At 41.4% G+C, this 12,846-nt stretch overlaps 1 protein-coding gene across 2 annotated transcripts in view; it reads left to right on the plus strand.

Moving 5' to 3' along the window:
* Nucleotides 1–3,696: 3,696 nt before the first annotated feature.
* Nucleotides 3,697–12,846, plus strand: part of camta2 (calmodulin binding transcription activator 2) — a 32,586-nt gene continuing 23,436 nt past the window's right edge. For both annotated transcript variants that reach the window (XM_034164199.1, XM_034164200.1), the window contains exons 1-7: nucleotides 3,697–3,722; nucleotides 7,009–7,100; nucleotides 7,961–8,094; nucleotides 9,779–9,846; nucleotides 12,134–12,269; nucleotides 12,523–12,594; nucleotides 12,671–12,818. In XM_034164199.1, the coding sequence (XP_034020090.1) occupies nucleotides 7,067–7,100; nucleotides 7,961–8,094; nucleotides 9,779–9,846; nucleotides 12,134–12,269; nucleotides 12,523–12,594; nucleotides 12,671–12,818 (592 nt within the window). In that variant the 5' untranslated portion in view covers nucleotides 3,697–3,722; nucleotides 7,009–7,066. The remainder of the gene's footprint in view (nucleotides 3,723–7,008; nucleotides 7,101–7,960; nucleotides 8,095–9,778; nucleotides 9,847–12,133; nucleotides 12,270–12,522; nucleotides 12,595–12,670; nucleotides 12,819–12,846) is intronic.

The raw sequence follows: 12,846 nt of genomic DNA on the forward strand, positions 1-12,846 counted from the left end.
GGTGATAAAGTGTATTAGTGTTGGTGTTAAAGTGTTGGTGATAAAGTGTATTAGTGTTGGTGATAAAGTGTATTAGTGTTGGTGTTAAAGTGTTGGTGACAAAGTGTATTAGTGTTGGTGATAAAGTGTAAAAGTGTTGGTGACAAAGTGTATTAGTGTTGGTGATAAAGTGTAAAAGTGTTGGTGACAAAGTGTATTAGTGTTGGTGACAAAGTGTATTAGTGTTGGTGATAAAGTGTAAAAGTGTTGGTGATAAAGTGTATTAGTGTTGGTGATAAAGTGTATTAGTGTTGGTGATAAAGTGTTGGTGACAAAGTGTATTAGTGTTGGTGATAAAGTGTATTAGTGTTGGTGATAAAGTGTATTAGTGTTGGTGATAAAGTGTTGGTGATAAAGTGTATTAGTGTTGGTGATAGTGTATTAGTGTTGGTGATAAAGTGTTGGTGATAAAGTGTATTAGTGTTGGTGATAAAGTGTATTAGTGTTGGTGATAAAGTGTTGGTGATAAAGTGTATTAGTGTTGGTGGTAAAGTGTATTAGTGTTGGTGATAAAGTGTTGGTGATAAAGTGTATTAGTGTTGGTGATAAAGTGTTGGTGATAAAGTGTATTAGTGTTGGTGATAAAGTGTATTAGTGTTGGTGATAAAGTGTTGGTGATAAAGTGTTGGTGATAAAGTGTATTAGTGTTGGTGATAAAGTGTATTAGTGTTGGTGATAAAGTGTTGGTGATAAAGTGTATTAGTGTTGGTGATAAAGTGTATTAGTGTTGGTGATAAAGTGTTGGTGATAAAGTGTATTAGTGTTGGTGATAAAGTGTTGGTGATAAAGTGTATTAGTGTTGGTGATAAAGTGTATTAGTGTTGGTGATAAAGTGTTGGTGATAAAGTGTATTAGTGTTGGTGATAAAGTGTATTAGTGTTGGTGATAAAGTGTTGGTGATAAAGTGTATTAGTGTTGGTGATAAAGTGTTGGTGATAAAGTGTATTAGTGTTGGTGATAAAGTGTTGGTGATAAAGTGTATTAGTGTTGGTGATAAAGTGTATTAGTGTTGGTGATAAAGTGTTGGTGATAAAGTGTATTAGTGTTGGTGATAAAGTGTTGGTGATAAAGTGTATTAGTGTTGGTGATAAAGTGTATTAGTGTTGGTGATAAAGTGTTGGAGATAAAGTGTAAAAGTGTTGGTGATAAAGTGTAAAAGTGTTGGTGATAAAGTGTAAAAGTGTTGGTGATAAAGTGTTGGTGATAAAGTGTATTAGTGTTGGTGATAAAGTGTTGGTGATAAAGTGTATTAGTGTTGGTGATAAAGTGTTGGTGATAAAGTGTATTAGTGTTGGTGATAAAGTGTTGGTGATAAAGTGTATTAGTGTTGGTGATAAAGTGTATTAGTGTTGGTGATAAAGTGTTGGTGATAAAGTGTATTAGTGTTGTGATAAAGTGTATTAGTGTTGGTGATAAAGTGTATTAGTGTTGGTGATAAAGTGTTGGTGATAAAGTGTATTAGTGTTGGTGATAAAGTGTATTAGTGTTGGTGATAAAGTGTTGGTGATAAAGTGTATTAGTGTTGGTGATAAAGTGTATTAGTGTTGGTGATAAAGTGTATTAGTGTTGGTGATAAAGTGTTGGTGATAAAGTGTATTAGTGTTGGTGATAAAGTGTTGGTGATAAAGTGTATTAGTGTTGGTGATAAAGTGTTGGTGATAAAGTGTATTAGTGTTGGTGATAAAGTGTTGGTGATAAAGTGTATTAGTGTTGGTGATAAAGTGTATTAGTGTTGGTGATAAAGTGTTGGTGATAAAGTGTATTAGTGTTGGTGATAAAGTGTATTAGTGTTGGTGATAAAGTGTTGGTGATAAAGTGTATTAGTGTTGGTGATAAAGTGTTGGTGATAAAGTGTATTAGTGTTGGTGATAAAGTGTATTAGTGTTGGTGATAAAGTGTATTAGTGTTGGTGATAAAGTGTTGGTGATAAAGTGTATTAGTGTTGGTGATAAAGTGTTGGTGATAAAGTGTATTAGTGTTGGTGATAAAGTGTTGGTGATAAAGTGTATTAGTGTTGGTGATAAAGTGTATTAGTGTTGGTGATAAAGTGTTGGTGATAAAGTGTTGGTGATAAAGTGTATTAGTGTTGGTGATAAAGTGTTGGTGATAAAGTGTATTAGTGTTGGTGATAAAGTGTATTAGTGTTGGTGATAAAGTGTTGGTGACAAAGTGTATTAGTGTTGGTGATAAAGTGTATTAGTGTTGGTGATAAAGTGTTGGTGATAAAGTGTATTAGTGTTGGTGATAAAGTGTATTAGTGTTGGTGATAAAGTGTATTAGTGTTGGTGATAAAGTGTTGGTGATAAAGTGTATTAGTGTTGGTGATAAAGTGTTGGTGATAAAGTGTTGGTGATAAAGTGTATTAGTGTTGGTGATAAAGTGTATTAGTGTTGGTGATAAAGTGTTGGTGATAAAGTGTATTAGTGTTGGTGATAAAGTGTATTAGTGTTGGTGATAAAGTGTTGGTGATAAAGTGTATTAGTGTTGGTGATAAAGTGTATTAGTGTTGGTGATAAAGTGTATTAGTGTTGGTGATAAAGTGTTGGTGATAAAGTGTATTAGTGTTGGTGATAAAGTGTATTAGTGTTGGTGATAAAGTGTATTAGTGTTGGTGATAAAGTGTTGGTGATAAAGTGTATTAGTGTTGGTGATAAAGTGTTGGTGATAAAGTGTATTAGTGTTGGTGATAAAGTGTTGGTGATAAAGTGTATTAGTGTTGGTGATAAAGTGTTGGTGATAAAGTGTATTAGTGTTGGTGATAAAGTGTATTAGTGTTGGTGATAAAGTGTTGGTGATAAAGTGTATTAGTGTTGGTGATAAGTGTATTAGTGTTGGTGATAAAGTGTTGGTGATAAAGTGTATTAGTGTTGGTGATAAAGTGTTGGTGATAAAGTGTATTAGTGTTGGTGATAAAGTGTTGGTGATAAAGTGTATTAGTGTTGGTGATAAAGTGTTGGTGATAAAGTGTTGGTGATAAAGTGTATTAGTGTTGGTGATAAAGTGTATTAGTGTTGGTGATAAAGTGTTGGTGATAAAGTGTATTAGTGTTGGTGATAAAGTGTATTAGTGTTGGTGATAAAGTGTATTAGTGTTGTGATAAAGTGTATTAGTGTTGGTGATAAAGTGTATTAGTGTTGGTGATAAAGTGTATTAGTGTTGTGATAAAGTGTATTAGTGTTGGTGATAAAGTGTATTAGTGTTGGTGATAAAGTGTATTAGTGTTGGTGATAAAGTGTATTAGTGTTGGTGATAAAGTGTTGGTGATAAAGTGTATTAGTGTTGGTGATAAAGTGTATTAGTGTTGGTGATAAAGTGTTGGTGATAAAGTGTATTAGTGTTGGTGATAAAGTGTATTAGTGTTGGTGATAAAGTGTTGGTGATAAAGTGTATTAGTGTTGGTGATAAAGTGTATTAGTGTTGGTGATAAAGTGTATTAGTGTTGGTGACATTAGTCAGACTCAGTGTGTCTTCAACCAACAGATCATAAAGAAACCAGAATATAACACATTTACTCACTCAAACATGGAATATCAAAGCTTAATGTAATGACAATAGCAGGGGGGTGACGTAAGAGGAAAGAAATTGACCCAGAAAAAGCCTTAAACATTATTGTTGTTATTTATTCCCGCTGCGGACGCCGTGACGTCACAGAGAGAAGATGGCAGCCGGGCTGAAGGCGGAAGGTAAAGCTGCCGTCTGGTCACCTCATAAACGCGCTGCTTTTATTTTCCATTCTTATCTTCTCTGCTGTCTCCGTGCGGGCTGTTTGAAGCCCGAAGTAAAGCTTCGCTGCTCTTCTATTAAAGCCTTTTAATCGCCGCTGGTTGTGTATCTGGAGTTAGCTTCTGCTAGCTGTCCCCGGTTAGCCGAGCGGCTAAGTCCCGCTGTTAATAAACTTTCAGTTATCGGAGGAGATGGTCTCCGATGCAAGAAATGTCGTCTTTAACTGTGGCACCGAAGAGTAGCGGTGGCTTTAGAGTTAACGTACTGTCTGACTGGGAGGAGTCTAGAGGCTGTAGCCGTGGGAGGAGCACCGGGACACCGTCACAGCAGCTCCGCAAGCTCCCGGTCTATGCGCGGCCTCCGGGACTCGAGCGTCAGCCTTTTCTCGCTGTACGCAGGATTTAAGATATGTAAGCATCTGCGGAACATAAACATTATAGAATTATTACATCCGTATCCAAAAGTCTGGAACACAAGTCAGTACATTTGGTAAAACTGGCTGCAGTCACGTGACTCTTAGTGTTAACATCCTCATAATGGTTGTCAGCAGTGACACCCGCACACAAATCTGTCCTGTACACATGGAGCAGTTACACCAGGCGTGTGGGCAACTTGTTCCAGAAAGGGCCAAGAGGGTGCAGGTTTTCTTTGCAGCCACTGACTCCACCAAGTGATTTCACTAATTAATATCACTTTGAGCAGATGGAATCAGTTAATTAATTAATCAATCAGTGGCTGTAAAGAAAACCTGCACCCTCTTGGCCCTTTCTGGAACAAGTTGCCCACACCTGATTTAGATGGTGAGGGAAACCAATGGCCCGTGTCAGGACTGGGAGCCTTCCAGAGTCCTGCATGGCAACGGCCAGTTTATCACCGTCTCCTGAGTAACATCTGTCCGCCATGGCCAGGTGAAACATGGGTGTGTCCATGGCTGCAGGGGTCCTGAACTCTGATTTACCTGTGATATGTGCTGGCTGGGTGGAGTGCAGGATCTTAGTCTGTTAGGGTAATTTATCAGATGATTGTTCTTCCACAACGACCAAATGACACAAATGTCAAAGCTTGTGCCTGAACCGAAAGCACCCTGTAGGACAAGCATGCATTAACTTCTTTAAAAAAAAAGGGCACCTGGTTATAAAGTAACCTGGGATTAATAGAACCTGATCTGAGGTGACTTGTGGCTAAATGCACCCAGTTTAAAGTGCAGTGGACCAGAACCATAAGTCCAGCACTCAAAACAAATGTCCAATGAACAGCAGAGCTGCTGACTAATGGGTGGTGATCTGACATTACATGAACTCATTAATCTCAGCAAGCAGAGTTAAAGAAGGTTCATATATGATGACATGAATTCATCTAAAGCGTATTCTCCTGCACCTCCTCTGTGTACTCGCAGACATTCAGTGGAATCCTGAAAGTCCTCTGATGTGTAAAAATGAGACATGCACCCATTTCCAGGTTTGTCTATATTATTTGATGCTAATCGACCAAAATCAGATGAGTGGCAGTGAGGGGGAATATCGGCTTAATATTCTGTAAGTGCTGAAAGACACAGAGAAGCAAATGTGCCAAACATGAATCATTGTATGTACTTCCAGCCAAACGTTTCAAAATGAGATAACATTGAAACATTTGCAGCATTTTGTGAAGTTTAGACATGGACCAGGTTTTTGGTAAGAACTGTGTAATGTACTGATCTGACCTAAGTCAAATCACTGATTTACTGGTGTGGTTTGATCTGGGTGCGCCACCTCCTGGACTGTGTGTGATTGCTTAGCTGATCACTGCATGTTCTGAATGTTTTATTATTGTATTTGTTCGTGTAGTAAAAGCAGACGATCACCCCACTGAAACTGGTCATTCAAAAGTCCCGCTGCTTTCTGCTTTAATTCAAGTTAGCAGTCAGAGATTTCCTTGGAAGGCTTCAGGCCTCTGGGAGGAAACCCCGGGGAAGACCCAGGACTAGGTGGAGAGATTATGTCTCCACCTAGTCCTGGGAACGCCTCGGGATCCCCCAGTCAGAGGTGGTCAATGTGGCACAGGAGAGGGAAGTCTGGGGTCCCCTGCTAGAGCTGTTGGCCCCCGTGACCCGATCTCAGATAAGCCGTTGAAGATGTGTGAGTGAGCTTCAGGCATCAGAATCTGACATCTACTCCACGTATTTTGATTCCTGTCAACACAACAAAAGTCAGGCCCTCCACCTCCAAATATTGTCTTGCATGGCGCACATTTTATTTTTTCATGAACCACTTCCCGTTTGCACAATCCATTGGTGCTGTTAAATCTCCTCAATAACTCCTGTTTTGTACCAGACAGGTGTGATGTTCACTGCAAAGTGTCAGAAAAAAACTTTGATTCTTATCGTGGTCTGTGTGATGGTTTGTCTGACAGCAGCTGCTCTGCAGTGCCTGAATGAGGGCTAATAATTTGTGTTCCGTGGACCACGTTTGACCTAGCCTCCTGTTGGGTGGATGTGCTTTTCCAGGGTATCATGACATGAACTTTTAAGAAAAAAGCACCCTGAGATCTGTCAATCAGTGGTAACTGGGAGGATTCTGGCAATAAACATGCACATTCAGTTCTTCCTTATTCCCAGGTATGTTTTTTGCACCCATGCAGCTGGTGGTGTGGAGGTTAGTGATGCTCAAACTAGGCAGTAACAACAGCGAGTGTGTTTTTCTTATAATTTATTTATTTATTTTTACCACCAATGATAAAGCTTTGAAGGACTGTGGAAGTTACATAAATAATGAGCACATTTACCTTTTTCTCAACGTCTCATATTTTTCCTGGCAATGTGCCTTCTGTTTTTTTTTGGGGGGGGGGGGGGTGCTGGAAAAAATTCTACAGCACACACTGTTGTATTATGATGTTAGAGTGGATGAAATATCTATTGAAACACAAATCTAGATAATGCAGTTATACACGTAACATTTTTATAGTCACAGATATGATGAATATGGTACAAATAGTGACTGAAATAGTAGTTTTGAAAAAATTTAAATCCAGGAAAAATAATTTAAACTGTATAACGTCTGTCAAGTTCTAAATGTTGACGAGCTAAGGGGCAACGCATTAAAAATACTCATAAACCTTGGAATATTCTTCAGCAAGTGTGTTTGAGTTTTTTGCATTTATGTAAAATGTCAGAACAGGTTTCGTGACTTTGTTTTGCTTATTTGATGTTTTTCTGTGTGTGTGTGTGTGTGTGTGTGTGTGTGTGCGTGCGTGCGTGCACGTGCGCAGTAGGGTGGTGCAGCCAGCCGAGTCACCTGTGAGACCTGTCCTGCATTGTGTCATCACCATGAGCGGCACAGAGATGGTTTCCACAGAGACAGGTCTGTTCCATCCTCCGTCTGTCTCATCTCCCCACAGTGTGCAACATCACGTTGTGTAGATCCTTTTCATGGTTGTTGCTGTGGTATCCACCTGCCCTCAGACATCACATTCCAGGACCCAGTCTGCATGGTTTCTTGTTGGACGTGTTTTGCCCAACTACAGACATCTTGCTCTGAGCTTGCCATTGTTTTGGAGAGGTTGCTGTGGGAACAACACAAGACATTAAGGGGGGGTATTTTTGCTAACTTTAACAGTTGTGTCTGGAGGTGTTCTTGTCTCCTAGGAACAGTGAAACCAGAAGAATCCACATAGACAGAAAGTGAAAAGTGTGATCAAAGCAGTGTTTGCATCCTTTCTGAGAGTGTCAGAGAGAGCAAGCCACACAATCCACTTCAGGACCAATTTAATGCTCTGTCTTTAAGACTGGGTTCGAGAACCTGAGGTGGCACCATGAATGTGTGTTCATTTATAAAGGAAAAATTGAGTGCATTATAATAAAATAAAGGAGAAAAAAGTAGGTTTAAGAAGTACGTACGCACGTGTGTGTGTGTGCGCGTGCGTGCGTGCGTGCATGCATATATGTGTGTGTAGCGAGGGAGGGTTATGGGTCAAAGGTCACACACTAACATCTGCTTTGTTAGTTAACAGGTGGTGTTGTGATGACCGGTTCACTTTGTACCAAATGCTTAAGTTTTGCAACCAACTTATTGTTCAGCTGTGAAGCATGAACACAATGGCAGAAATTCACTGTAATTCAGAGTGGGAGGTGAACGCGGAATGCAGTGAAGTGTAAATGGGATTATTTTTTACATTAACGTGTGTGTGGGTTTAGTTTTTTTGCTTTTGGCTGTATTCACAGATGATGGTGTGGCTCTGTGTCTCTCTGCTGAGAATAAGGGACAGAGGAAGGTCTTTCTTCCTAACAAGCTTCTGGAGTGTCTCCCTCGTTCATCCACTCTTCCAAACGAGCGCCTGAGATGGAACACTAACGAGGTGAGCGTACACAATCAGACCACGGCTCATTGTTAAATATTACATCCAAAACGCGTTGCTCGTGTCCGCACACACAGTCGGGTATTGTCAAGCCCAGACCTGGAATCCAACCCTGGATATCGAAATCCTGTCTCACAGAGATATCTGCTCTGCTCTGCTCTTGAAGGAGACTCAAAGGGTTTTTAAGATGATATTAAAAAAACTAAAACAGTCTGACAGACAGCACAGGTTTACGAGGTCTGTGAGAAAAGTATCCGACCTTATTATTTTTTTAAAAAACCATATGGATTTGAATCACGTGTGATTATATCAGCCAAGCTTGAACCCTCGTGGGCATGCAAGAGTTTTTTCACGCCTGTCGGTGACGTCATTCGCCTGTGAGCACGCCTTGTGGAAGGAGTGGTCCAGCCCCCTCATCGGATTTTCATTGTCTGAGAAGTTGCTGAGAGACTGGCGCTGTGCTTGATCAAAATTTTTTCAAGAACAGTGAGGCACATCCGAGTGGACACCATTCGATAAATTCGGCTGGTTTTCGGTGAAAATTTTAACGGCTGATGAGAGATTTTGGATTGTTTGTATCACTGTAAGGACTTCCCACAGGGCAGCACGTCGCGCAGTGCTCTGAGGCGATGTTGTCATCCTGTTTCAAGCTGAAAACCTCCAAATTTAAGCCTCTGTTGACCCAGGACGTTGAGAGAACAGAGAACTTTCAGAAGAGGTCGGAATCAGCAGTTTATCCGGACATTCCACTGTTAAAGGAGATTTTTTTAAATGAAAGACGTGCGGACGGATTGGCACGTCGGCGTGCCCGCCACAGGATAAACACCTCCGGTGGAAGACTTAAGGACAAGTTGGAACATGCCCTGCTGTTAAACAATTTCTCAGATACTCACTCAACTGAAAGCCACCAAAAGCTGCCTGCATTTTACAAATGGTTATCAACACGGAGGTGTTTTTCCTGTGGCGGGCGCGCCGCGCGGGCTGCGAGCCGACGCGCCAATCCGTCTGCACGTCTTTCATTAAAAAAATCTCCTTTAACAGTGGAATGTCCGGATAAACTGCTGATTCCGACCTCTTCTGAAAGTTCTCTGTTCTCTCACGACGTCCTGGGTCAACAGAGGCTTAAATTTGGAGGTTTTCAGCTTGAAACAGGATGACAACATCGCCTTGGAGCGCTGCGCGACGTCCCACTCCGTGGGAAGTCCTTACAGCGATAGAAACAATCCAAAATCTCTCATCAGCCGTTAAAATTTACACCGAAAACCAGCTGAATTTCTCGAATGGTCTCCACTCGGATGTGCCTCACAGTTCTTGAAAAAATTTTGATCAAGCACAGCGCCAGTCTCTCAGCAATTTCTCAGACAAAGGAATTCCAACGAGGGGGCTGGACCACTCCTTCCACAAGGCGTGCTCACAGGCGAATGACGTCACAGACAGGTGTGAAAAAACTCACGCATGCGCACGAGGGTTCAAGCTTGGCTGATGTAATCACACGTGATTCAAATCCATATAGTTTTTTTAAAAATAAAACTGTCGGTTTCTTTTCTAATAGACCTCGTAATTCTGGTCAGGTCATTTTAACCTGTAATGAAGTGATTTCCAGTTATCGCATCATTAGCTGGTGTTTTGTGGCTGTGGTGAGGACTTGCATGAGTCCAAAGGAAATCACTCTGTGTTTCTGCAGGAGATTGCCTCGTACCTGATAACATTTGACAGACATGATGAGTGGCTCTCCTGCACCCTGAAAACCAGGTAGGTACATAACCAACCACATGGTGTCTTTTACAGCTGTTGTTTTCGCAAACGCCAAGCCAAAAGTAGAGGAGAATCCTGATTTATTCAGTGGCTTTGCCTTTCCCTGTGGTCCTTATGTCACTGTCCAGAGGACACCCCGCATATATGACATTTATGCCATCAGGTATTTGATTTCATCTTGGGACTTGCACTCAGCCCCAGCGTTGGAGACTAGGGCAACAGTGACCATTCAGGAAATGCAGTTGTATACAGTACATCCGGAACATGTCCACAGCGCTTCACTTTTTCCACATTTTATGTTACAGCCTTATTCTAAAATGGAGGGAATTCATTTTTTCCTCAAAATTCTACACACAATACCCAATAATGATGATGTGAAAAAAGTTTTATGACATTTTTGCAAATTTATTAAAAATAAAAAGACTAAGAAATCACTTGTCCATAAGTAAATAAATGGTAAATGGACTGCATTTATATAGCGCTTTTCCATCTGCATCAGACACTCAAAGCGCTTTACAATAATGCCTCACATTCACCCCAATGTCAGGGTGCTGCCATACAAGGCGCTCACTACACACCAGGAGCAATAGGGGATTAAGGTCCTTGCCCAAGGGCCCTTAGTGATTTTCCAGTCAGGTGGGGATTTGAACCGAGGGTCTTCTGGTCTCAAGCCCAACACCTTAACCACTAGACCATCACCTCCCCCCATGATAAAGACTGTGAATAAGTATTCACAGTCTTTATCATGAAGCTCAAAATTGAGCTCAGGTGCCTCCTGTTTCCACTGATCATCCTTGAGATGTTTCTACAGTTCAATTGGATTCCATCTGGGGTAAATTCAGTTGATTGGACATGATTTGGAAAGACACACACCTGTCTACATATAAGGTCCCACAGTTGACAGTCAGAGCACAAACCAACCATGAAGTCAAAGGAATTGTCTGTAGACCTCTGAGACAGGATTGTCTGGAGGCACAAATCTGGGGAAGGGTACAGAAACATTTCTGCTGCTTTGAAGGTCCCAATGAGCACAGTGACCTCCATCATCTGTAAATGGAAGAATTTCAGATCCACCAGGACTCTTCCTAGAGCTGACTGCCATCTAAACTGAGAGATCAGGGGAGAAGGGCCTTAGTCAGGGAGGTGACCAAGAACCTGATGGTCACTCTGTCAGAGCTCCAGCATTCCTCTGTGGAGAGAGAACCTTCCAGAAGGACAACCATGTCTTCAGCAATCCACCAATCAGGCCTGTATGGTAGTGTGTCCAGACAGAAGCCACTCCTTAGTAAAAGGCACATGGCAGCCCACCTGGAGTTTGACAAAAGACACCTGAAGGACTCTCAGACCAGGAGAAACAAAATTCTCTGGTCTAATAAGACAAAGACTGAACTCTTTGGCGTCATGCTTGGAGGAAACCAGGCACCATCCCGACAGTGAAGCATGGTGGTGGCAGCATCATGCTGTGGGGATGTTTTTCAGCAGCAGGAACTCTGAGACTAGTCAGGATTGAGGGAAAGATGAATGCAGCAATGTACAGAGACATCCTGGATGAAAACCTGCTCCAGAGCACTCTGGACCTCAGACTGGGGCGACGGTTCATCTTTCAGCAGGACAATGACCCTAAACACACAACCAAGATATCAAAGGAGTGTCTTCAGGACAACTCTGTGAATGTCCTTGAGTGGCCCAGCCAGAGCCCAGACCTGAATCTGATTGAACATCTCTGGAGAGATCTGAAAATGTCTGTGCACTGACGCTCCCCATCCAACCTGATGGAGCTTGAGAGGTGCTGCAAAGAGGAATGGACCAAACTGCCCAAAGATAGGTGGACCACGCGTGTGGCATCATATTCAACAAAACTAGAGGCTGTAATTTCTGCCAAAGGTGCATCAACAAAGTATTGAACAGAGACTATGGACACATGATTTATTAGTTTTTAATACATTTTGAAAAAAAAAAAAACTTTCATGTTGTCAGTGTGGGGTGTTGTGAGTAGAATTTTGAAATAAGGCTGTAACATAACAAAATGTGGAAAAAGTGAAGTGCTGTGAATACTTTCTGAATGCACTGTATGAAACCACTGATTTCAAGGCGCTTCATAAGCACCACGTGTTTCAGCCTCAGTTGGGTGATATTGTGTTTTTACTGTACGTTTATGAGCTGGGAATGAAAATATGAATCCACAGTGGATGTAATTATTTGGAGCAACCCACTGTAACTGGATTGAAGACTGCAGTTTCACTTCTGCTTTTTTTTATCATTTACATAAACTGTGATTGTGCAGACCGAAGAATGGCAGCATCATCCTCTACAACAGGAAGAAGGTGAAGTACAGAAAGGATGGATACTGCTGGAAGAAACGAAAAGATGGAAAAACGACGAGAGAGGACCACATGAAGCTGAAGGTCCAGGGCATGGAGGTCTGTGTTAAATTATAATCTTCTACAGAACACAGGAATCACTCTGAAAGCAGCTGCTCACTCGTTCACATGGTCACCCTTTAAAAAAAAAAATAGAGAGTTAGCGGTTCGAGTCAGTTGTCTTTACATTGACCTGTCTCTTGTTCAGTTTGGCCTAGCTGATTTATTTTTTGCCTTGGAAGAAAGAAATTTTCTGGAAATCACATGAAGTATTTTGAGGAAGTTGTGATTGTGTTGCTCTGGTTCCACACAGTGTCTTTACGGCTGCTATGTCCATTCCTCCATCATGCCAACATTCCACAGACGATGCTATTGGCTGCTGCAGGTGAACACACAATTCACATGCAAACACACCTTCCACAAGATTCTTCTGGACTACAATAAGATGTGTGTCAATACAGAACCCAGACATTGTGCTTGTGCACTATCTCAATGTGCCATCTCTGGAGGATTCTGGGAAATGCAGTCCACTGCTGTGTACGGTGACCGATCGCCATGACACCATGAGGTGGAACCGAGATGACCTGCTCAACCAGCTGATGCCTATGTGTAAGAACTTACAAAAACAACCCTGTCA

This window comes from Thalassophryne amazonica, chromosome 23, assembly GCF_902500255.1.
Source record: "Thalassophryne amazonica chromosome 23, fThaAma1.1, whole genome shotgun sequence".
Lineage (NCBI taxonomy): Eukaryota > Metazoa > Chordata > Actinopteri > Batrachoidiformes > Batrachoididae > Thalassophryne > Thalassophryne amazonica.